The sequence below is a fragment of the Oryctolagus cuniculus genome, chromosome 20, assembly GCF_964237555.1.
Source record: "Oryctolagus cuniculus chromosome 20, mOryCun1.1, whole genome shotgun sequence".
NCBI lineage: Eukaryota > Metazoa > Chordata > Mammalia > Lagomorpha > Leporidae > Oryctolagus > Oryctolagus cuniculus.
This window is the reverse complement of record NC_091451.1, coordinates 46,149,962-46,167,797: the sequence shown is the minus strand read 5'-3', so window position 1 is coordinate 46,167,797 and position 17,836 is coordinate 46,149,962. Positions and strand designations below refer to the sequence as shown.

The 17,836-nt window shown below is 65.7% G+C and overlaps 1 protein-coding gene and 1 long non-coding RNA gene across 2 annotated transcripts; one reads left to right on the top strand and one right to left on the bottom strand.

Annotated features, from left to right (window-relative positions):
• Positions 1 to 1,674: 1,674 nt before the first annotated feature.
• Positions 1,675 to 13,253, bottom strand: TNFAIP2 (TNF alpha induced protein 2). Its single transcript, XM_070065429.1, has 12 exons — positions 13,112 to 13,253; positions 10,386 to 10,741; positions 9,544 to 10,180; positions 7,698 to 7,812; positions 7,445 to 7,567; positions 7,163 to 7,263; positions 6,515 to 6,613; positions 6,001 to 6,124; positions 5,083 to 5,205; positions 4,678 to 4,833; positions 4,403 to 4,524; positions 1,675 to 3,361 (listed from the first exon to the last, which is right to left on the bottom strand). The coding sequence occupies exons 2-12, from the start codon at positions 10,726 to 10,728 to the stop codon at positions 3,220 to 3,222; spliced, it is 2,085 nt and encodes a 694-aa protein (XP_069921530.1). The 5' UTR covers positions 10,729 to 10,741; positions 13,112 to 13,253; the 3' UTR covers positions 1,675 to 3,219.
• Positions 13,254 to 13,332: 79 nt separating this feature from the next.
• Positions 13,333 to 16,841, top strand: LOC127487878 (uncharacterized). The gene is made up of 2 exons (XR_007915143.2): positions 13,333 to 13,472; positions 16,692 to 16,841. It is a non-coding gene; the product is annotated as an uncharacterized lncRNA (long non-coding RNA).
• Positions 16,842 to 17,836: the final 995 nt, after the last annotated feature.

The following is a 17,836-nucleotide window of genomic DNA, read 5'->3' as shown; positions in this document are numbered from 1 at the left end:
CTTCCACGGATGTGAGAGTGTGGGTAAGAGTCCCCGGGGGGGAGGGCCAGCTCCCAGGTGTGCGCGCACGTCAGCTGGACCCACGTTGCCAACTCCCCCTCCATGGGGGCTGTACCAAAGGCTGCTCTGGAAGCCGTGAGAGTGCCCCTGGGGGCCGGCACAGCACGCAGGACGTCCTCACTCGCCTGCGTCCGTCTGTCTTCGAAGCCTCCTCCCTTTCTGCAGACTCGGCCAAATGTCTCCTCCGGCCCCCTGCCCCTCCCCCACGCCTTCCCTGGCTGCAACTCCAAAGCCAGGAGCCAGGAGCTTCCGGGCTTCCCTGCGGGCGCAGGAGCCCAAGCACTTGGGTCATCCTCCTCTGCTTTCCCAGCACATGAGCAGAGAGCTGGATCGGAAGTGGAGCAGTGGACACAAAACAGTGCCCATGTGGGATGCCGGCACCGCAGGTCGGTGAACTGCTCTCCCTCCACCCACCGGCAGCCTGCCCTAAGTCCCTCAACCCCACGCCGGAGCAGGCACTGTCCTCTCCACTAGCGTGCCCCAGAGCCCCTTACCCGCTCTGGGCCCCTCTCTGCTCCAGCAGCAGCACAGCCGGCTCGCTGCAGGCCTCCCCGCAAGCCCCAGAGTTGCCACTGCCCTCCTGGCAGGGTCTCACCCCAAGCCCCCATCCCTGCAGCCCCCTGCCTTTCTCCCTGAAAACCCCAAGTCCCCAGGCTGCCCCCTCCCCTGCAGGCTCTGCCCTGGTGGGCACCAGGGACCTCCTCAAGTCTGGGGTTCCCGATCAAGGGTCCTCTCCTCGGCAAGCCACCCCGCAGCCTCTCCCGTGCCAGCCCCCCCCATCAGCCCCTGGACTGGGACCCGCAGCGTTTCCTCCCAGAGGGCCCCACCCGGTCCAGGCTCTGCCGCGCCCCTGCCCATGACTCACTGGGACAAAGCCTGCCCCTTCTGGGCCTTTCCTGGGGAAGTCACCGAGGTAGAGCCGGGCACCGGGCGGAGCCGCGGGCCACCCTCCCCGGGCGGGATCGCGCTTCCCCTCCCAGACAACTTCTCTCCTCCACGCTCGCCCCGGGGGTGCTGGTCCCACTTGGGTCGGCTGCCCCAGGGGCTTGCTCCCCACGCCCAGCCCCACGGCAGGGGTCTCCCACTCCACCCCTCAGCCCCACCCCTTCGACCCCCTGCTTCCTGCCGGGTGAGCTCCCTCCACCGTCTAGCTGGTGCCCAGGCGCTTCCGAAGGACCCTAGGCCATGCGCATCCAAGCCCTATGCTGGAACTGCTGTGGTGCTGGGGGGGGAGGGAGGAGCAGGACCACCCTCCCTGGTCACCCTGTGGACCAGGGACCCCTCTGCCCAGAGCTTCCCAGTGCTGAAATGGTCCAGAGCCCACCCCCCTCCCACCACCCCTCATCCCCAAGGAAGGGCGGAAGGGCGGTGGGGAGGCCCCCAAGGGCCCCCACCCATATTGCCAGATGAGGAAACAGGCTCAGACAGGCATGGCCTCAGCCGGACCACCCAAAGCTCACCCCCAAGGGAGGAGGGTGTGGACTGTGTTCAGGGTGCTGGAGCCTTGGGAGACTCCACACCCACCTGGGAAGACCCAGTTGGCCCGACCCTGGGGGCCAAGCCTCGGACTCCCACCCCACTTTGCAGCACCCCAAAGAAACCATTGCACAGCCATTGTGGAAATCAAAATTTAATAGCAAACTGTAAAACCCAGATCCTGTCCAGACTACACACATACAAAAGTAATACTATAAAAATAATATTAATATTAATAACATCAAACAAGCCGACTCCTACAAACGTACAAGGACCTCAGTGCACGGTTCACACTGGCCAGCTGCTGGCCAAGTCTCGTAAGGCAGTACCTGGGCTGGGGAGGCCAAGTTGGGCCGGCCGGGCAGGCAGCAGTGGGGGCGGGTCCTCCGGGGCCCACCCCCTGGCAAGCCCTGGGGATCACGGCCGGGCTCAGGGCTCAGTGATCAGTCTTAAAGGCTCTAGGGGGGCAGGGAGCAGAGACCCAGCAGGGAAACGGAATCCAAGTTTTCCATGGTTGGGGGGAGGGAGGGAGGCTGTGGCAGGTAGAATAAGGGAACCCCGAAGCTGCCCGCATCCTGACCCCCGGAGCCCGTGACCCCGAAGCTGCCCGCATCCTGACCCCTGGAGCCCGTGACTCTGTGAGGTTGCACGGCGAACGGGACTTAGAGTTGCAGATGGAATTAGGGTTGGTTTTCATCTGACTTAAGGTAGGGAGATGATCTTGGATTCCCTGGTGGCTCACAGCCACCCCGGCCCCCCACCCTGCTCAGGGACACCCCCTGGGGCGAGAGGCAGGAGGGGAGGTGGTGAAGGGATTCACTAGGCTTGGTTGGCTCCGAAGATGGAAGAGATGCAAGGCCGGAAATAGGGGTGGCCCCTAACAACAGGAAAAGACCAGGATGCGCACCCCCCCCCCCCCAGGAGGAGCGCAGCCCTCCCACACCTCGCTGTGCGTCCCGAGTCAGCCCGGCTCTAAGCCCTTGTTTCCATCAAGTTGGTGGACAGCAGCAATAGGACGTAGACAGGGGGCTGAGCTTGCCCCACCCCCACCCAGCCTCCACCACAGCAGAGTGGCTGCGTCCTCCAGGTCCTGGGCCTGGCTGCTGTGGTCGCCTAGGCCTCCTGGGGACCATCCCTGGGGGAGACGAGGGGACCCAGGCCTGGGGGTCCGGGGACAGCCTGGACGTGGGCCCTGGTGCTGGCTGTGCCCCAGCTCAGCTCGGGCCCCCACGCGCCCCTCTCCAGGCCCCAGGTAAGAGTTCATCCCCACTTCCTTCCAGTCCAGGTCCGTCTTTGATTCCAGACTCACTGAGCCCAGCTCCTGTGGCCTTGGACTGAGGAAAGCAAGAAGGGCCCGGGGAGCTGGAAGGGGCGCTCAGGATGGCCTAGGGGAGGGACAGCAGTGAGGCGGACTGCGGGAGGGCCCTCTGCACGGGAGGGGCCCGGGGTCCCTGGCCCCTAGGCTTTCTCAGATGTTGCCTTGGTGGCTCCCACACTGGGTGCTCCTGCCCCCCGCCCAGAGTCCTAACCGAACCAAGGTCTGTCCGATTCCAGCTGCCCAGGGGCCCGGCCAAGGTCAGCAGATGCAGAGCAGGCCGCAGGAGGCCCGGAGGGTGGCGGAGCCAGCACCGGTGTGAACAGGGGGCGCGGTGCCGGCACGAGCAGGGCAGGAGGCAGGAAAGGCTAACCCGCGTTTATAAGTGAGAACAGGGACCTGGAAGGCTCCTGCGCCGCCGTGTGGACGTCCAGGATGTTGCGGATGCTCTTGGCCTCGCTGCTCGGCAGGTTCCCCTTGATGGCCAGGATGGCGCTCAGGTGGCTCTTGCTGAGGAGAGGGGGTCTGTCGGGCCCAGCCCAGCCCCCAGGACCCCTGCTCTCACCCCGCCCGGCTCCCCGGGCTCCGGGCAGTGCCCCGGGCCCTGCGGCCAGCCCCTACCCACATGGGGACCTCGCTGCCCCGGCCCATCCACCCTGCCCCCCTGGCCACCTGGCCCCTGGGAGCAGCCTAGCTCCAGCCCCCGCTTCTGAGAGACCAGCTCCAGCCCAGCCTCCGGGTCTCAGCTGAGCAGTCACGACCCTGGATGGTTTCCCAGTGCCGAAATCGGGCGGCTCTTGCTCAAGACCTGCACCTGTAGTTCTTCGCCCGAGAGCATCGTTACTGCTGGCCCTCAACACACGGCCAGCTCCACAGCGGAGGGCTGAGGCCTGGCTGCTTTGTACCTGCCTGCACCCCGGTGCCTGGAACAGACTGTTGGTTGATGGTTGGGGTCCCTGGGCGGGTGAGCGGGTAGACAGATGGGTGGACGGAGGGTGATTTTACCAGTGGGCAGATGAATGGATGGGTGAAGTAGATCAGCCAGGAACTGGACTGGGCCAAGATGGGTCAAGCCCACTCAAGCCCACCCAGATTCCCTTCACCACGTCAGAGGACCCTGCCCAGGGGCAACACTGCCAGACCCTGGGGCAGCCAGAGGCCAAGCCTCCACTTCCCAATAGGAGCTCCAGGGCCCAGGGCATAGGTTCCAGCCCCCAAGGGGCCCTAGGCTGGGTGAGTGGTGGACACTGGTCTCCCGGCCTCAGTTTCCCCTGAGTATCAGGAGAGAGCACGGTCTGTGGAGCAGACGGCTTGACTTTGTCATCCTGACTCTGGCCACACCTCTTAAGCTCTGCAGACCTCGTCTGTGACCGCCTCTCGGGGCTGCCGGGCAGATCACAGCAGCGAACCCTGGGACAGATCTCAGCATGGCGGCCGGCGTGAGCTGCCAGGACTCACCGCGGCAGAGCACCAGCGTCTGCTCCTGGACCACAGCCAGGCCTGGCAGGGCCATGCTGACCACGGAGGCCCCGAGGGGCCCCTCACTCTCACCTGAAGTCGGGGTAGCAGGTGGCATACATGGCCACCTCGATCTTGATGGCACTGGGGTCTTGCAGGCGAATGATCTCAGCGAGAGTGGGGAGGGCAGGGTGCAGCCAGGTCGCAGAGGAACCCTGCAGGCACAGATTTGGTTGAGACCCCCGCAGACACGCTGGGGCCCAGGGGGGCTCAGGTCAGTAACCGGCAGGCTTGGAGAGGCCCTGAGGGCTGCCTGGGGCCGGAGGAGTTGGGGGAGCAGCAGCAGCCCACCCCGGGGCAGGGCTCACGTGCTGAGTGCAGACGCGCTGGATGACCTCGGCGTTGGCCAGCACGTGCCTGGCCAGCTGCTGCTGCTGCTCGGCTGTCTTGAGCACGAGGCGCCGCTTGCTCAGGCGGACGATGTACTCCTTCACCAGGTGCAGGTGTATCACCTCCATGAGCTCCTGAGGGCGAGGGCCAAGCCGTGTGGGCCCGCCGGGGACCGGGAGCTCAGCACCTCCCGGGAGGCCGCAGAAGCCAGGAAGCCAGGGAGGGGCAGATGCCAGAGCAAGGGCGTGCATGGGGAGCGTGTGTCGGCGTGTGTATGTGCACGCACATGTGTGCTCGTGTGCATGAGGGAGGACACACACGTGCTGGCACATGTCCCCGAGCTGCCCCACCCCAGGCCATGCCAGCAGCCCAGAGCCCCTCACCTGCCGTAAACAGTCCTGCAGTTCCAAGAACTCGGGCAGCCTTGTGAGCACGGTGCCAATGATCTCCTCCAGGGTCTGCTCGGGGGCGGCCCAGCGGGTCTGCGTGAACCTTTTGAACAGCGGCTGGGCCAGGAGACGGGCAGGAGGTCTGGTCACGCCCTGGGCAGCGAGGGCCACCAGCCCCAGAGGCACAGACACCACCCCCTCGCCCGTGTGGGAGGCGCCGAGGGACTCAGGGACTCCAGGGAAAGCAAGCAGGCCGCAGGTCCTGTCCACAGACAGGAAGTGGAGGCGGGACCCTGTTCCTGTCTCCAAGGTCACCCAGCTGTGGCTCCGGAGTGAAGACAGCCCGTCTGCTGGCCCCGAGGCCTTTCCACTGCCTCCCTCTTAAATAAATAAATTCCTGCATAAACAAGGCCCTGTGCTTGGCTGCATCTGGGAGACTGGTGCCAAGTCATCCGGGGTCACCGCCGGGCCTTCAGCGCCCGCAGGCCTCCAGCCCTGCACACTGGGCAAGGAGCCCCTCCTCTTCCTTTCAAGGGACCTGTCTCGTCCTCTGGGCACTTCCAGGTCCCCAGCAGGTGCGACTGGGAGCTGGGAGTCAGGTATGGAGCCAGGGGTGGGCAGCAGGGCCTGGGGGAGTCGTGGAAAAGGGTGCAAATGTGGGGACCGGCCTGGCTCGAGATGGGGAAGCTTCCGGGTTCCAGGGGGTGGGGGAAGTCGGGGACGGGTCAGGCCAATGCCCAGGACAAGTGGTTGGCCAGGTCAGAGGCCCTCTGGTGCCCCATCACCAGGCACCCCCAGCCTCACAGAGCTTACCCCTCACCTTTGCTCCCGCCATGCCCCCTCCCCGCAGCCCCCCTTGTGCCCTCCCTCCGGCGCCAGGCTCGGGACGAGCCCCAGGGAGAGACCGCCCACCTTCAGGTCCGAGAACAGGCTCTGCAGCAGCGCGTCGAAGCCCTGGCTCTTGAGCTCACTCAGGGGGTCCAGCAGGCGGCTCGGGGGGTCCTGCAGTGTCTGCCACTTCTGTTCCATGGATGTCCTGGAAGGCGGAGGCGGGGCGGTCACCCAGGGAGTCGGACCTCAACAACCCTTCACCCTGAGCCCTCGATGGCTCCGAATCCCCCTTGGGGACCCCCACGCCATCTGTGTCCCCGGCACGCACCAACACCACACCCGCTCTAGCCGAGGGCAGGCTTCTCAGCCTCTCAATGCCTCACCTCGCCCACCTGCTTCACAGGCGCGACCACCATGGCCACTTCACAGCGTCCACAAGAGGCAAGAAGAGTTCTTGACCCCATCAGCGCGGTAAATGTGTGGGCTGCCCCCCCCGCACTGCCGACTCCCTTTGCTCAAGCAGTCCCTCCTCCCCTCCAGTGCCCCCTCCCCAACACCTTCTCCCCAGTACACAAGCCCCTCCCAGCACCCTCACCGGAAGGACGGGCAGTTGTTGATGTTGGCAATGACATTGGCCCTGTAATTTCTCAGCTGTCTGCCTCTCTCCAGAAATTCGGCAAAGCTGGCCTGGTAGCTGGTGGAGCAAGAAGGGTACGTTTGGGCCCGGCACACACAGGCTAGCACAACAGCAGCTGCCAAGCCGGACCGCGTCTCCCTGGGCAAGCAGAGGGCTTTTCCACTCCTGCCCACCACCGACAGCCCAGGAAGGGGCTACCACCCCGCGCCACGTCCGCGGCTGCACACGCTCAGGCCCCTCCAGGGCTGCCACCCCTCCTCTAGGTCTTGCAATCACTGGGAGGCCAGAAGGGGCTGTGATTGACACAGGTCTTCAGAGTGGGGAGGGAGGCAGCCAGGCAAGTCTGGGGTGGAGGTGAGGGGGAGGGGCCGTCGTGGGAAGGGGTGGCAGAGTCCTCAATTCCCCAGGGCTGTCTTCTTGGAATCCAGATGCTATTTTGCTGCTGGAAGCTCCCACACTGATTCTGGTGGAGGGGGGACTACCTGAGGCTCTCATGCAGGGTGGGGGTCGGGCAGAGGGAAGGACAGACCCTGCCTGGGAGGGAGCTGATCAAGGCAAGGGAGGGGCGTGGCTCCGGGACAGCTGGCTGCTGGGACGGACGCCCACCTCCTCAGGAACTCGGCCAGCTCCACCAGCAGCACCTTCTGTGTCTGCAAGCCCAGGTCAGGAGTGATGGTCTCGGCCTTGGTCTGTCCCTGGGAGACGATCTGGGGGGTGGGGAGAGGGCGGGTGTGAGCTGAGCTGGGGCCCAGTGGGTGGGCTGCGGCCGGGGCAGGGAGGCCATCCTGCCAAGGAGCCAGGGGGGCATCTGGAGGGGGGATGTGCACGCAGGCGGGAGTGCTGAGCGCCTGCAGGCACTCGGGCTGTCCCGGGGCCAGGCTCTCGTACCTGCATGATGTCGATAGCCAGCTCACTGTGGCAGCGGCCGTCCAGCCTCTGGGGGGCCACATCCTGGGCCCAGCGCTGTGACTCCAGCTCCAGGGCACGGGACATCAGCTCCTTCACGTTGGCCTGCAGGGGAGAAGACGCGCAGGTGCCTGTAGCACTGACCAGCTCACTCAGCACACCGGAAGTCTCAGCCGAGCACCCTGCCCGGCTCTGAGCCTCCTGTCTGGCTCCTTGCAGCCCCTCCCGGACTCACCACCTCGTTGGACAGGAATGTGGCCTCCAACAGCCGGATCTGCGGGGCGGGCAGGAGGCTCCCGAGCCTGAGCCCCTGCAGCTCGCCTGCCAGTTTGGGGCTGTTCAGGATGTCGCTGTGGACAGGGCGAGGCTGGCATGAGGGACGCTGCACCCGCCCAGCGCCGCCCGCCAGGCGAGAGCCCACCTCCTCACACCCTCCCGCCGCCAGTCCCCACCTCAGATGACTGGGCCTCATCTGGCCGCTCAGTCGGGTATCAGGGCGCCTCCCATACTCCCTCACCACCCATCCTCTCAGCTCCCCCACTTGCCCTGAAATCCATCGGCTTCAGCCACCCCAGTCCTCGGCAGGCCACCACCAGTTGTGGCAGGACCCCCACCTCTGCCGCCGCCATGGCCGCCTTCCCTGCCCGCCCCTCCCTAGCAATGGCTCCTCCCCTGCAGCCTCCTTTCAGATCCAATCTTCCCCAGCAAGGCTCCCCTCTCACACAGAGAACCCAACACCTGGGGAATCTCGCCAGACCTGCCCCCCGCCCCGCCCCTGCCAGCCCTGCTGTGCCCAGGGAGTGGGCCGGTCTGGACAGGAAGGGCTCCCCCGACCTGCTCCCCTCCAAGAGCTCCCGGGGAACCTGCCCAGTCCTGGCCCTTCCGGAGGAGCCTTTGTGTGTCTAAGGTTAAGAATGACCCTCTGCCCCTCGGCCGGTCTGGACAGCTGTGTCTCTGTTCCCCACACTTCTGGCCACTCAGGCCTAAACAACGTCTCCCTGGACTCCCCTCCCCCAGCTCAGAGCCCAGAATGACCTCAGTTTCTTGCTTTGCTGACCGCCCTGGGCCTGAGCTCACGATGGGCAGAGGTGCAAGTGCACTGGTGAGTCAGGACCAGCCAGCAAGAACTGGCCTGGGGCAAGGCTGTCTCCCGCACAAGCCCGGCCCTGGGAGCTGCTGGCCCCTCACTCACTGCCTGCATGGCCCCTTTGCGTGCCCTCCCGCACCAGCAGGACCTGCTGGCCGCCCAGGGGCCCAGGACCCTCAGACACTGCTCATTCTGTCTGCGTCTCCAAGCGTCCTTCCTGCAGACTTCACGCCAGGGCCTGGGGAAAGCAGGGCCGAGTCCTTCCAAGGGGAGTCCCTCCCTCCCCCGCCCTGCCCTGTGGCCTGCGCATGCACCCCTGCAGCTTGTGCGAGTGATGGGCCCACTGGGGAACAGGTGGAGTCTGGACCAACCGGGCAGTGCCGGAGCCTGGAGCCAGCCAAACACCAGCTCCCACCTGGGGGCTCGAGGCCTCGGGGCCCATCCTGCCATGGGCTCACGGGTGACCCTGCACAAGAGGCCTCTTTCCAACCCAGTGCCTGGTCCTAGCCTGACCCCAGAGCCCGCAGATACACGCCAACACTGGGCAGGCCCTGCTCGGCTCCCAGGATGCCCCCTGGCCCAGCCGCAGGCCCTGGGAGATGACACAGCTTTTGCAGGGAGCAGCAATGTCCCTTGCATCTTCTTCTCTGCCTGCCAAGTCCCTCCCCTTGGCTGACTCCCCTGCACCCGATAGAAGGTGTACTGCTGCCCGGGCTTGGGGATGCGGGGCCCCGGCTCCTGCTCAGGGCCCCTCCTGGGCTGGGTGCTCACTGTCTGCTGCAGCCCCTCCCCAGGTGGCAAGTTCACAAATGAATGACCGAGTCCCAGCCGTGCTCTGTGCCTCAGTTTCCCCAACTGTAGACTGCGGCAGAGGCCCAGAAAACCAAGGGTTCCAGGAGCAAAGCAGCCCCAGCCCCCTGCAGCCTGTGCCCTGGAGCCCGCGCCCCCAGGCTCAGCAGCTGTGCCCCCTCGGGGAGCCCAGCGCCCCGCTCACTTGGGGTAGAAGTTCTGCACCCAGACCAGCAGCATGTAGACGTCCCGCTCGCACAGCTCGAACTGCACCAGGGCGCCCAGGTGAGCGGCGAAGTGCTCGTGGTAGCTCTCGGCGTAGGCAGCCACGACGCCAAACTCGGCGGGGAACACCGGCTTCAGCCGCTCGGCCACGGCCTCCAAGTCCTCCTTCATGGTGCGGCCCATGTGCAGGAACGCGCTCTCCGTCTCCGAGCGGCCGTCGGCGCCCGCGGCCGGCCGCCGGCTCAGGCGCTCGGCCGCCACCTCGGCCACGCCGCGACGCCACAGCCGCAGCCAGCCCCGCGGGCGCGTGGGCGCCAGTGCGGCCGCCCCCGGCGCGGGCTCCGTGGCCGCCTGGCTGTCCTCGCGCTCCTGCTCGGCCAGCACGGCCAGCGCCAGGCGCAGCCGCTCGGGCGCCGCCTCCAGCGGCCGCCGCAGGACGCCCAGCACCTGGTCCCGCAGCAGCACGTACAGCGCCTCCACCTTGCTCTGGCGCCGCACCAGCTCCTCGGCGCTCGTGCCGCCCGCGGCCGCCGCCGCCCGCAAGCCCCGCTCGAGCGCCAGCAGCGGCCGCGCTGCCTCCAGCCGTCCGTGCTCCAGCGCCGCCTTGAGCTCCTCCACTGCGGCCCAGAAAACCGTGTCGGCGCCAGCCACCCTCCGCACACACCCGCAGAGAGGGGCTGAGCCGCAGCAACGCCCTGCCCCGCCCCCCCAGCTCCCAGGGTGGGCACATGGGCGCCCTCGGAGCCCGCCTTGCCTGCCCCCCCCCGCCCCGTGGCCCCAGCCGTGACCCAGGACCCGGTGCTGCCGGAGACCCCAGCCTACCCGAGGGCAGGCGGCCTTCCAGCCCCGGCCTGGCCTGCGGCTCGGCCTCGGGCTCGGCCGAGCTGGGCTGGCCCTTCTTCTTCTTCCCTTTGGTAAAGACGCTGAACATGGTGGCCAGGCCTTTGGGCCTCTTCTTCTTGGCAGCCTGTTCTTCCTCCTTATCCGGGGCTGTCCCGGCGTCCGGGGGTGGCACCAGGTCCTCAGAGGAGGCCTCCAACATGGAGGCCTCTGACTCTGCCTCTGATGGGGAGCGCGGCTTTGGGGGGCTTCCGAGAAAGTCGAGGGTCCCTGGTACAGGCCGCTGGCCTGGAGGGCCCTGGAAGAAGGTCATCATCTTCAGCATCGCGGGCTCAGGCCTGCATGGGGGGCGGGGGCAGAGGCAGGGTCAGCAGCCATGGGGGGGGGGCTGGCTGTGGGCTCAGCCGGGAGCACCGACCAGGCTCCATCTCTGCTCTTACATGGCCGCCAGCCCCCTCCCGGATGAGCGCTCACACTGCGCCTCCCTGCCGTGTCTCCTCCCCGCAGATCCTCTCAGACCCCCAGGCCCTCCAAGCTGCTTCTGAGGCAGGGGAGAGGCTGGGGACCACAAGCCTCCCAGACAGAGGCCAATGCAGTCCTCCCTGCAGGAGGGCTTCCATGCCCACCTGGACTGAACATGGCTGCACTTGGGGGGTCACTTTCCCCTACACGATACAGTGTAACCACTGTTCACACTGTAGCAGGCACTCTAAGTGCACAGAAGACGTGGGCAGGTTCTACGCACTTTGTACAAGAGGCTGCAGTATCCACGAAGTTGTGGACGAATGTACTTCCCGGGCAAACTGCCCTCTGGGCAGAGAGAAGAGAGCGCAGGAAGTCCCTCCCTGGATTCCGCGAGCCCCAGGGGAGAGGCTGGGTACGACCCCGGCCAAGCAAGGACAGAGGTGGGAAAGGTCAGGCCCCAGCTCACAGAATCAGAAGCCGAACGGACTCCTGCCCTGTCGCAGGCCCCTTCCCCACCTGGCCCAGTTCTCACTGCCGTGAGCTGAAACACAGCGGGCGCAGCGCCTCACCCCCTGTGCAGCCTCGAGACCAGGCCTACAGAAACCACGGGACCCCCAAACTTTGGGAAGGTGGGGGGGTAGGGAGAGCCTTCCACACATCAACAGCGGCCAGGAGCTCAGCGAGGCACGGAGCTTCCCGGGCCGAGCATCCGGGCTTCCTGACGGCCCCGCCCTGCTGCCAAGCGAGGACTCCATCGCCACAAAAGCTCCTCTCCCCGCCCTTCCTGGGTGCCCAGCCCGTCTCGTCCTCTCTATCCACGAAGGGCTCCAAAGGAGGCGGAACCCTTAGGTCAACACCGGGCCGCAGAGCCCAGCCCATCCCTCCCCATGTCCCCCGGCACCCTGCTTGTGGTCGGAGCCGGGCCGGAATCGCAGGAGCAGAGCGTGGCCAACACCCAGCGAGGGAGCAGGCAGGGCTGGGGGCCCTGGTAGCGGGGTGACCCATAGCCGTGGTGCCGCCCGCCTGCCCCCCTCAGAATAAACACCTCAAGCTTCGTCTTGTCACTCGGAGCACCCTGCAGCGGCACTCCCGGGTCAGACGGGACACAGCCGGGAGGAGGGACTGTGGCTACACGTGGGAGAGGCAGCGCAGGCATGGGGACTGCGGGTAGTCCCTTCCCACAGCCCCCGTGACACCCGTCCTCCGAGGGGCTTGGCCAGAGCCACTTGGGGAGCAAGAATCCCGGCTCCCCCCACTCCCACTCCCAGCCCCTCCATTTGCTCGCACTCCTGGCCCACAGCTTGGTGCCAGCTGGGCTGAGAGTACCACGCTAGCCAAGCAGGGAGGGTGCTGGCCGCCCCAAGCCACAGTCACCATGGGGGAGGCCACAAGCACGTCTGCCCCACCCAGCCAACACTGCCTGCTTCTCCTCCCAGGCCAGGCACCCGCAGGAGCTGGCCTGGGAGGGGGACTGTTCAGCCCCACCCTGGCACCCAGACCTCAACTCTGCTCGCCTGGCGGGGGGGGGGGGGGGCCTGGCCAGCGGTGCTGCCTGCACAGTCCCACATGACTCCCGCTTGTGCTGGCCGGGTGAGGGGCCGCTTCCTTCCCACCCCTGGGACACCAGCCCCTCAGCCTCAGGTCTGGCAGCAGCCCCTGGGCCTGGGACCAGGTCCTGGGCAGTGAGAAGAGAAACTGTTTTGGCCTCAGACGCAGGGCTCAGCAGAGCGCCACTGGACATCCCCTTTCGTCACAGCCTCCCTTCGCAGTCTGTGCAGTGGGACACCCCTACTCCCAGCGCTGCGGGCGGATGTGGCACGACGCTGGGCACCCAGCAGGGCCTCAGAGGGGGCGAGAGTCCTGTGTCCCTGCCTCTGCCCGCAGGCTCGCCCCCCTCCGCAGGAAGGGGTCTGCTCAGTCCCGCCGGGTGACGCCCCCGCAATGCTCCTGATTCCCTGAGAGCCACAGGAAGCGCCAGGGCCCCGGCTCCTTCTGCCCCGGGCACGGAAAGGGCGATGCGGGTGGCCAGGCGCAGGCAAGGAAGTGACCCGGCCCCGGGGCCCCGGCTGCCCAGCCCCCCCTCCCCTGCCTTGCTCGGGGCGCGAAGGCCTCAGTTTCCCCAGCAGTTGGGGCTGCGGGATCCTGGGGTCCCCTCCCGCCGCGTCCCCTCCGACGCGCCAGGCCCCGCCCTGGGGAGCCGGCCGGCACCGCGGGGCACCGGGCCGGCGGCGGAGGTCACTTACTGCGTGCTGGCCCGGCCGCAGCTGGCCCCGCCGCGCGCCGCGCCGCCAGAAGTAGCGGCAGGCCCCGCCCCGCCCCGCCCCGCCCCTGCGACCGCGGAAAACCCGCGGGCGGAGGCCGGGCCGTGGCGCCCGTGGGGTTCCCGTCGGGGCGAGGCGCCGGCCGGGCTGCTGATTGGCTGCGGGGAAGGGGCCCGGCGCTCGCAGCCCCTTCCCGCGTCACAGAGCCGGCTCCCAGCTCGGGCGGTGGGCTCCCGGCGCGGGCCGATCGGCACTGACACGCGCGCGGAGCACGGGGCTCCTGGCGGTGGCGCCTCAGTTTCCCCCACCGAAACCCTGGTTGCCGGGGTGTGCCTCGCGGGCGGTGAGATGCGGAGGAGGGCGGGGTGGGGCGGCCCTGCGCGGACTCCCTCCCTGTCCCCTTTCGCGTCCTAGGAATTCCTGCCCTTTGGAAAGGACCTTGTCAGCCAGGAATTTCCCGGCCGGGCACAGCTTCCCTTTCTGGCGGGAGCCTCTGCTCCTCCCCCTTTTGTTTGGCCCTTCTTCTCCCGCCCCCCCCCCCCCACCGGCCTGGGCACTCGGGTCTTCGAGGCTGGGGAGGAGCAGCGGCGGGGGTGCTTGGAGCGGGGCTGCCCCTTGGGATGGGGACTTCCTCTTCCTCCTGGGGACGTGGCCCAGTGCCCGGCTGGCTCGGGTCGCGCGACTCTGCCTCCCGTCCTGGGGGAGTTTGCTGGGGGCGGGGCAGGAGGAGCCGTGCTGAGCGCTGAAAGCCAAAGCTGCCCTGATCGGAGCAGCGCCCAGCGGGTGGCCTGGGGTTCGGGCCAAGGGAGGGCTGAGGAGAAAAGGGGGCTGGATTTGGGCGCCCCCTGCCAGCTGGGTGCAGGGAGAAGTCTCAGGACCAGTGGTGCTCTGGGTGAATCCTGGTGTGTGATGCACTGGCTGTGGGGGTGGGGGGAGCTGCAGGTGTGTGTTCGTGTGTGTGTGTGTGTGTGTGTGTGTGTGAGAGAGAGAGAGAGAGACCCTGGGGGCAGGACACCAAGGCCAGAAAGCCCCTGGTGTGTGTGTGTGAGAGAGAGAGAGACAGAGAGAGTCTGTGAAGGTAGAAACCCGCAGGAGGAGCGGTGCCTGTGCTCCCACGCGGATGGCCCCGGGGGCCGCCGCGGACCCCAGGAGCGAGAGACCCCTAGAAGCATTCCCCAAGGGGAGAGTCTGGGTGTGAGAGGTGACTGCGAACACCAGAGAAATGGGCCCCTAGAAGAGGGGCTCTGTCTGTTCTCCAAATAGCGGCTGTGGGGACTTGGGCTCTGAATACAGCTGGGGCTGAGCCTTCCAAACAGGTGAAGGCCATGCTTCATCCAGCGCGCTGCCGGGGAGGCCAGGGCCTCCCACAGTGCAGGTCAGCCCGCTCTCTCTTTCTTCCTTTCAAGATTTATTTATTTATTTATTTGAAAGGCAGAGTTACAGAGAGGCAGAGGCAGAGGCAGAGAGAGAGAGAGGTTTTCCATCGGCTGGTTTACTCCCCAGATGGCCACAGTGGCTGGAGCTGTGCCGATCTGAAGCCAGGAGCCAGGAGCCAGGGGCCTGGAGCTTCCTCTGGGTCTCCCTCATGGGTGCAGGGGCCCAAGGACTTGGGCCATCTTCTGCTGCTTTCCCAGGCCACAGCAGAGAGCTGGATCAGAAGTGGAGCAGCCGGGACTTGAACTGGCACCCAGGTGGGATGCCGGCACTGTGGGCGGCGGCTTTACCTGCTGTGCCACAGCGCCGCCCCGACCGCCCTCTTCCTGAGGAAGCCCCACCTCTGGGGCAGCAGCTAAGACCCTGCACCCCACTTCAGAATGTCTGGCTCCAGTCCCTGCTCCTCTGCTCCTGGTCCCAGCGTCTTGGTGATGGCTCAGGTACTTAGGGCCCCGTCCCCACGTGGGAGACCCTGGCGGAGTTCCTGGCTCCTGGCTCTGGCCTGACTGTTGCCTGCATTTGGGGAGTGTAGCAGTGGATGTAAGATCTCTATCTTCCTTTCAAATAAAATGAAAATAAATGACTAAAAATTTAAAAACAGGAGGGAGAGGGCTGGCATTGTGGCACAGCCATTTAAGCAACTGCTTGTGACACCCGCATCCCATACTGGGGCGCAGGCTGGAGTCCGGTGCCCCCTCTGACCTGGTTCCCTGCTGACGTGCCTGGGAAAGCCGCGGATGATGGCCCAAAGTACCTGAGTCCCTGTCACCCGCGTGGGAGACCAGGATGGAACTGCAGGCTCCTGGTTCAGCCTGGTCCAGCCCTGGCTGTTGCAGCCCCCTGGGGGGTGAACGACAGGATGGAAGGTCTCCTCCTCTCCCTGTCTTTCCTTCTCTCTCTCTCTCACTCTCTACCTTTCAAATGAATATGTAAATCTTAAAAAAAGAGAAAAAAAAGACTTCTTCAGTTGAGCCCACAGAGCCACAGGGCCCCCGGGCTCCTCACCGCACAGATGGGAAGTCCAGGGCCAGGCCCAGCCAAGTCCATGCAAACAGGGACGATGGGAACGCGGTCGAGGGGGCCCTGGCTCCTGCCTCTGCGGCTGCCTGCTGGGGCCGCATTGCGCAATCGGCAGCCCACAGAAAGGACAGCCCCCAGCATGGGCAGGGCCCCGTCACCTTCACTGCTCCACCTCTGAGCTCCCGTCTGGGGGTTTACAGTGACGTCCCTGAAATCCCCAGCGCCAGGGAACCCTTCTGAAGCCGCCTAAGAGGTGACAGCTCGGGCACCCCAGGGCAGGGGCTGCTGTCACACCCCTGACAGATGAGGAAGCAGCCCCAAGAGCCAGGCCCTTCCAGGGGAGACAAAGGCCAGCCAAGAATTCCTCCTCCAGCCGGAAACTGATGCTGGTTAGAAGTTCCCGACCAGCAAGCAGCCGGGCCATTCCCCAGCTCTGTGGGGGGTACGGGTGAGGCTGGGGGCAGTGGGCCAGCTGCACCCAGCGGGCAAGAGCAGCCTGGCTCTGACTCCCCAGACCCGCAGGAGGTCCCCTCCCTTCCCTCTGCTGGAGCACTCACAGCTGACTCTTGTTGTTGTCTAAGATTCTGGTTTTTTTTTTTTTTTTAAGATTTATTTATTTATTTGAAAGTTAGAGTTACACAAAGAGTGGAAAGGCAGAGAGAGAGAGAGAGAGAGAGAGAGAGAGAGAGAGAGGTCTTCCATCCGCTGGTTCACTCCCCAGATGGCCGCAACAGCCAGAGCTGCACCGATCTGAAGCCAGGAGCCAGGCGCTCCCTCCAGGAATCCAGGTCTCCCCAGGGGCCCTGGGTTTGTCCACCCCCTCTGCCTTTCCCGGGAGCTGCTCAGAGGCGAGCAGCTGGGACGCTGGTGCTGCAGGCGGTGGCGTAACCCACACGCTAGATGCATCGTTCATCCCTGGACGGACGCGTGGCTGCCACGGCCAGTGATGCCGTGAACAGGGGCGCGCTAATGTTCGGTTCCTGCTGCCAGTTCTTTTGGGCGGACAGCTGACACCTGTTGACCTTCGCCGGTGCTCGACTCCGCTCTTGGCGCTTTGCATGTCAGGCACCTAATGAAGCAGTGCTGGTTAACTGTGCCCCTTTCACAGGTAAGGAAACCGAGGCACAGATGGGTTCAATCACGCGCCTTCAGCTGGAGAGGGAGTCCCTTCACTCAGCACCGTGCCATCTTGCTTCTTGTCCAGTGTTGCTCCGTGTCTAAAATGCAACTTGAAAAAAATAAAAATAAATAAAATGCAGCTTGACGTACTGAAGTCAGACACAGGGACTTCCAGGCCAGAGAACTCAAATGAAGACACGGAAACTTGGACCGTCGTTTGCACCTCTTCCATCTTTAACAATAAGAAGTTTCCAACCTTTTTCACTCAACTCCTTGTTCAGTCACTTAATTAGACTTCCGCGCCCACCCTGCGACCCGGCAGGAGGGGCTGGCCCAGCCCTGGCCGGAGACTGGTAGCAGGGCAGGGTGTGTTTGGTGCCCTTCTCTCTGCTCACCCCTGGGCTGGAGGGAAGCTCTCTGGAGAGAGGAAGTTGGCGGCAGAGGGAAGAGGCTTCCTGGGGCAGGGGTCAGCAGGTGCAAAGGCAGGGCACAGGGCTCTGCGATCACAGGGCCCCGGCGCAGGAAGCCTGGCCAGGAAGCAGGGCTGGTGCCTGGATCGCCCATGCGGGCGCAGTGCGGCCTGGGGTGGGCTCCCCAGGAGGCGGAACCAGTGCATTCCAGGAGCTCGGCCCCTCCCCCAGCACGGCCCACTTCCTTCTTCCCCATGACTTGCACTTCTTCCCACTCTGCCTTTGCCTGGGCTCAGGGGATGCAGGCGCCCACCGTGCTCCGCACTCGCGGGTCTCAGGCCAGGGCCAGTCCTGGGGCGCCTCCTGAGGCCGCTGCGTCCTGGGGAGGCCCCGCTCACTGACTGCCCGCGCACAGGTACGCCCTGTTGACAGGTGAACAGAGTGAGCAGACCCGAAGGCTGGGGACACACAGCCTGCCCCAAGAGGGAAGTGACCGGTTCAGGATCGCTTGCAGCTGCACGTGACCTTGGTCAGTCTGCTGACCCGCTGGGCATCACGGGACAGCCACGCAGCAGAGCAGGCGCCACCCTCACAGGGCCCCTTACACAAGTAGGGCCCCCAGGCACGCCGCAGGGGAAGCCGGTTACTTGTCAACAGCTCCTCCCCTTTCTCCCAGGAGGGCATGAGGCAGGCCAAGGGCTGCTGGTGTTTGAGGCCCAAGGAC

Excerpts from the sequence above, each read along its gene's own strand:
- TNFAIP2 (XM_070065429.1), bottom strand. The coding sequence starts at position 10,728 with ATGCTGAAGATGATGACCTTCTTCCAGGGCCCTCCAGGCCAGCGGCCT. Across the intron at positions 10,181-10,385 it reads GGAAGGCCGCCTGCCCTCGG|TGGAGGAGCTCAAGGCGGCG; the intron begins GTAGGCTGGGGT and ends TCTGGGCCGCAG. Across the intron at positions 7,568-7,697 it reads CATTCCTGTCCAACGAGGTG|GCCAACGTGAAGGAGCTGAT; the intron begins GTGAGTCCGGGA and ends TCTCCCCTGCAG.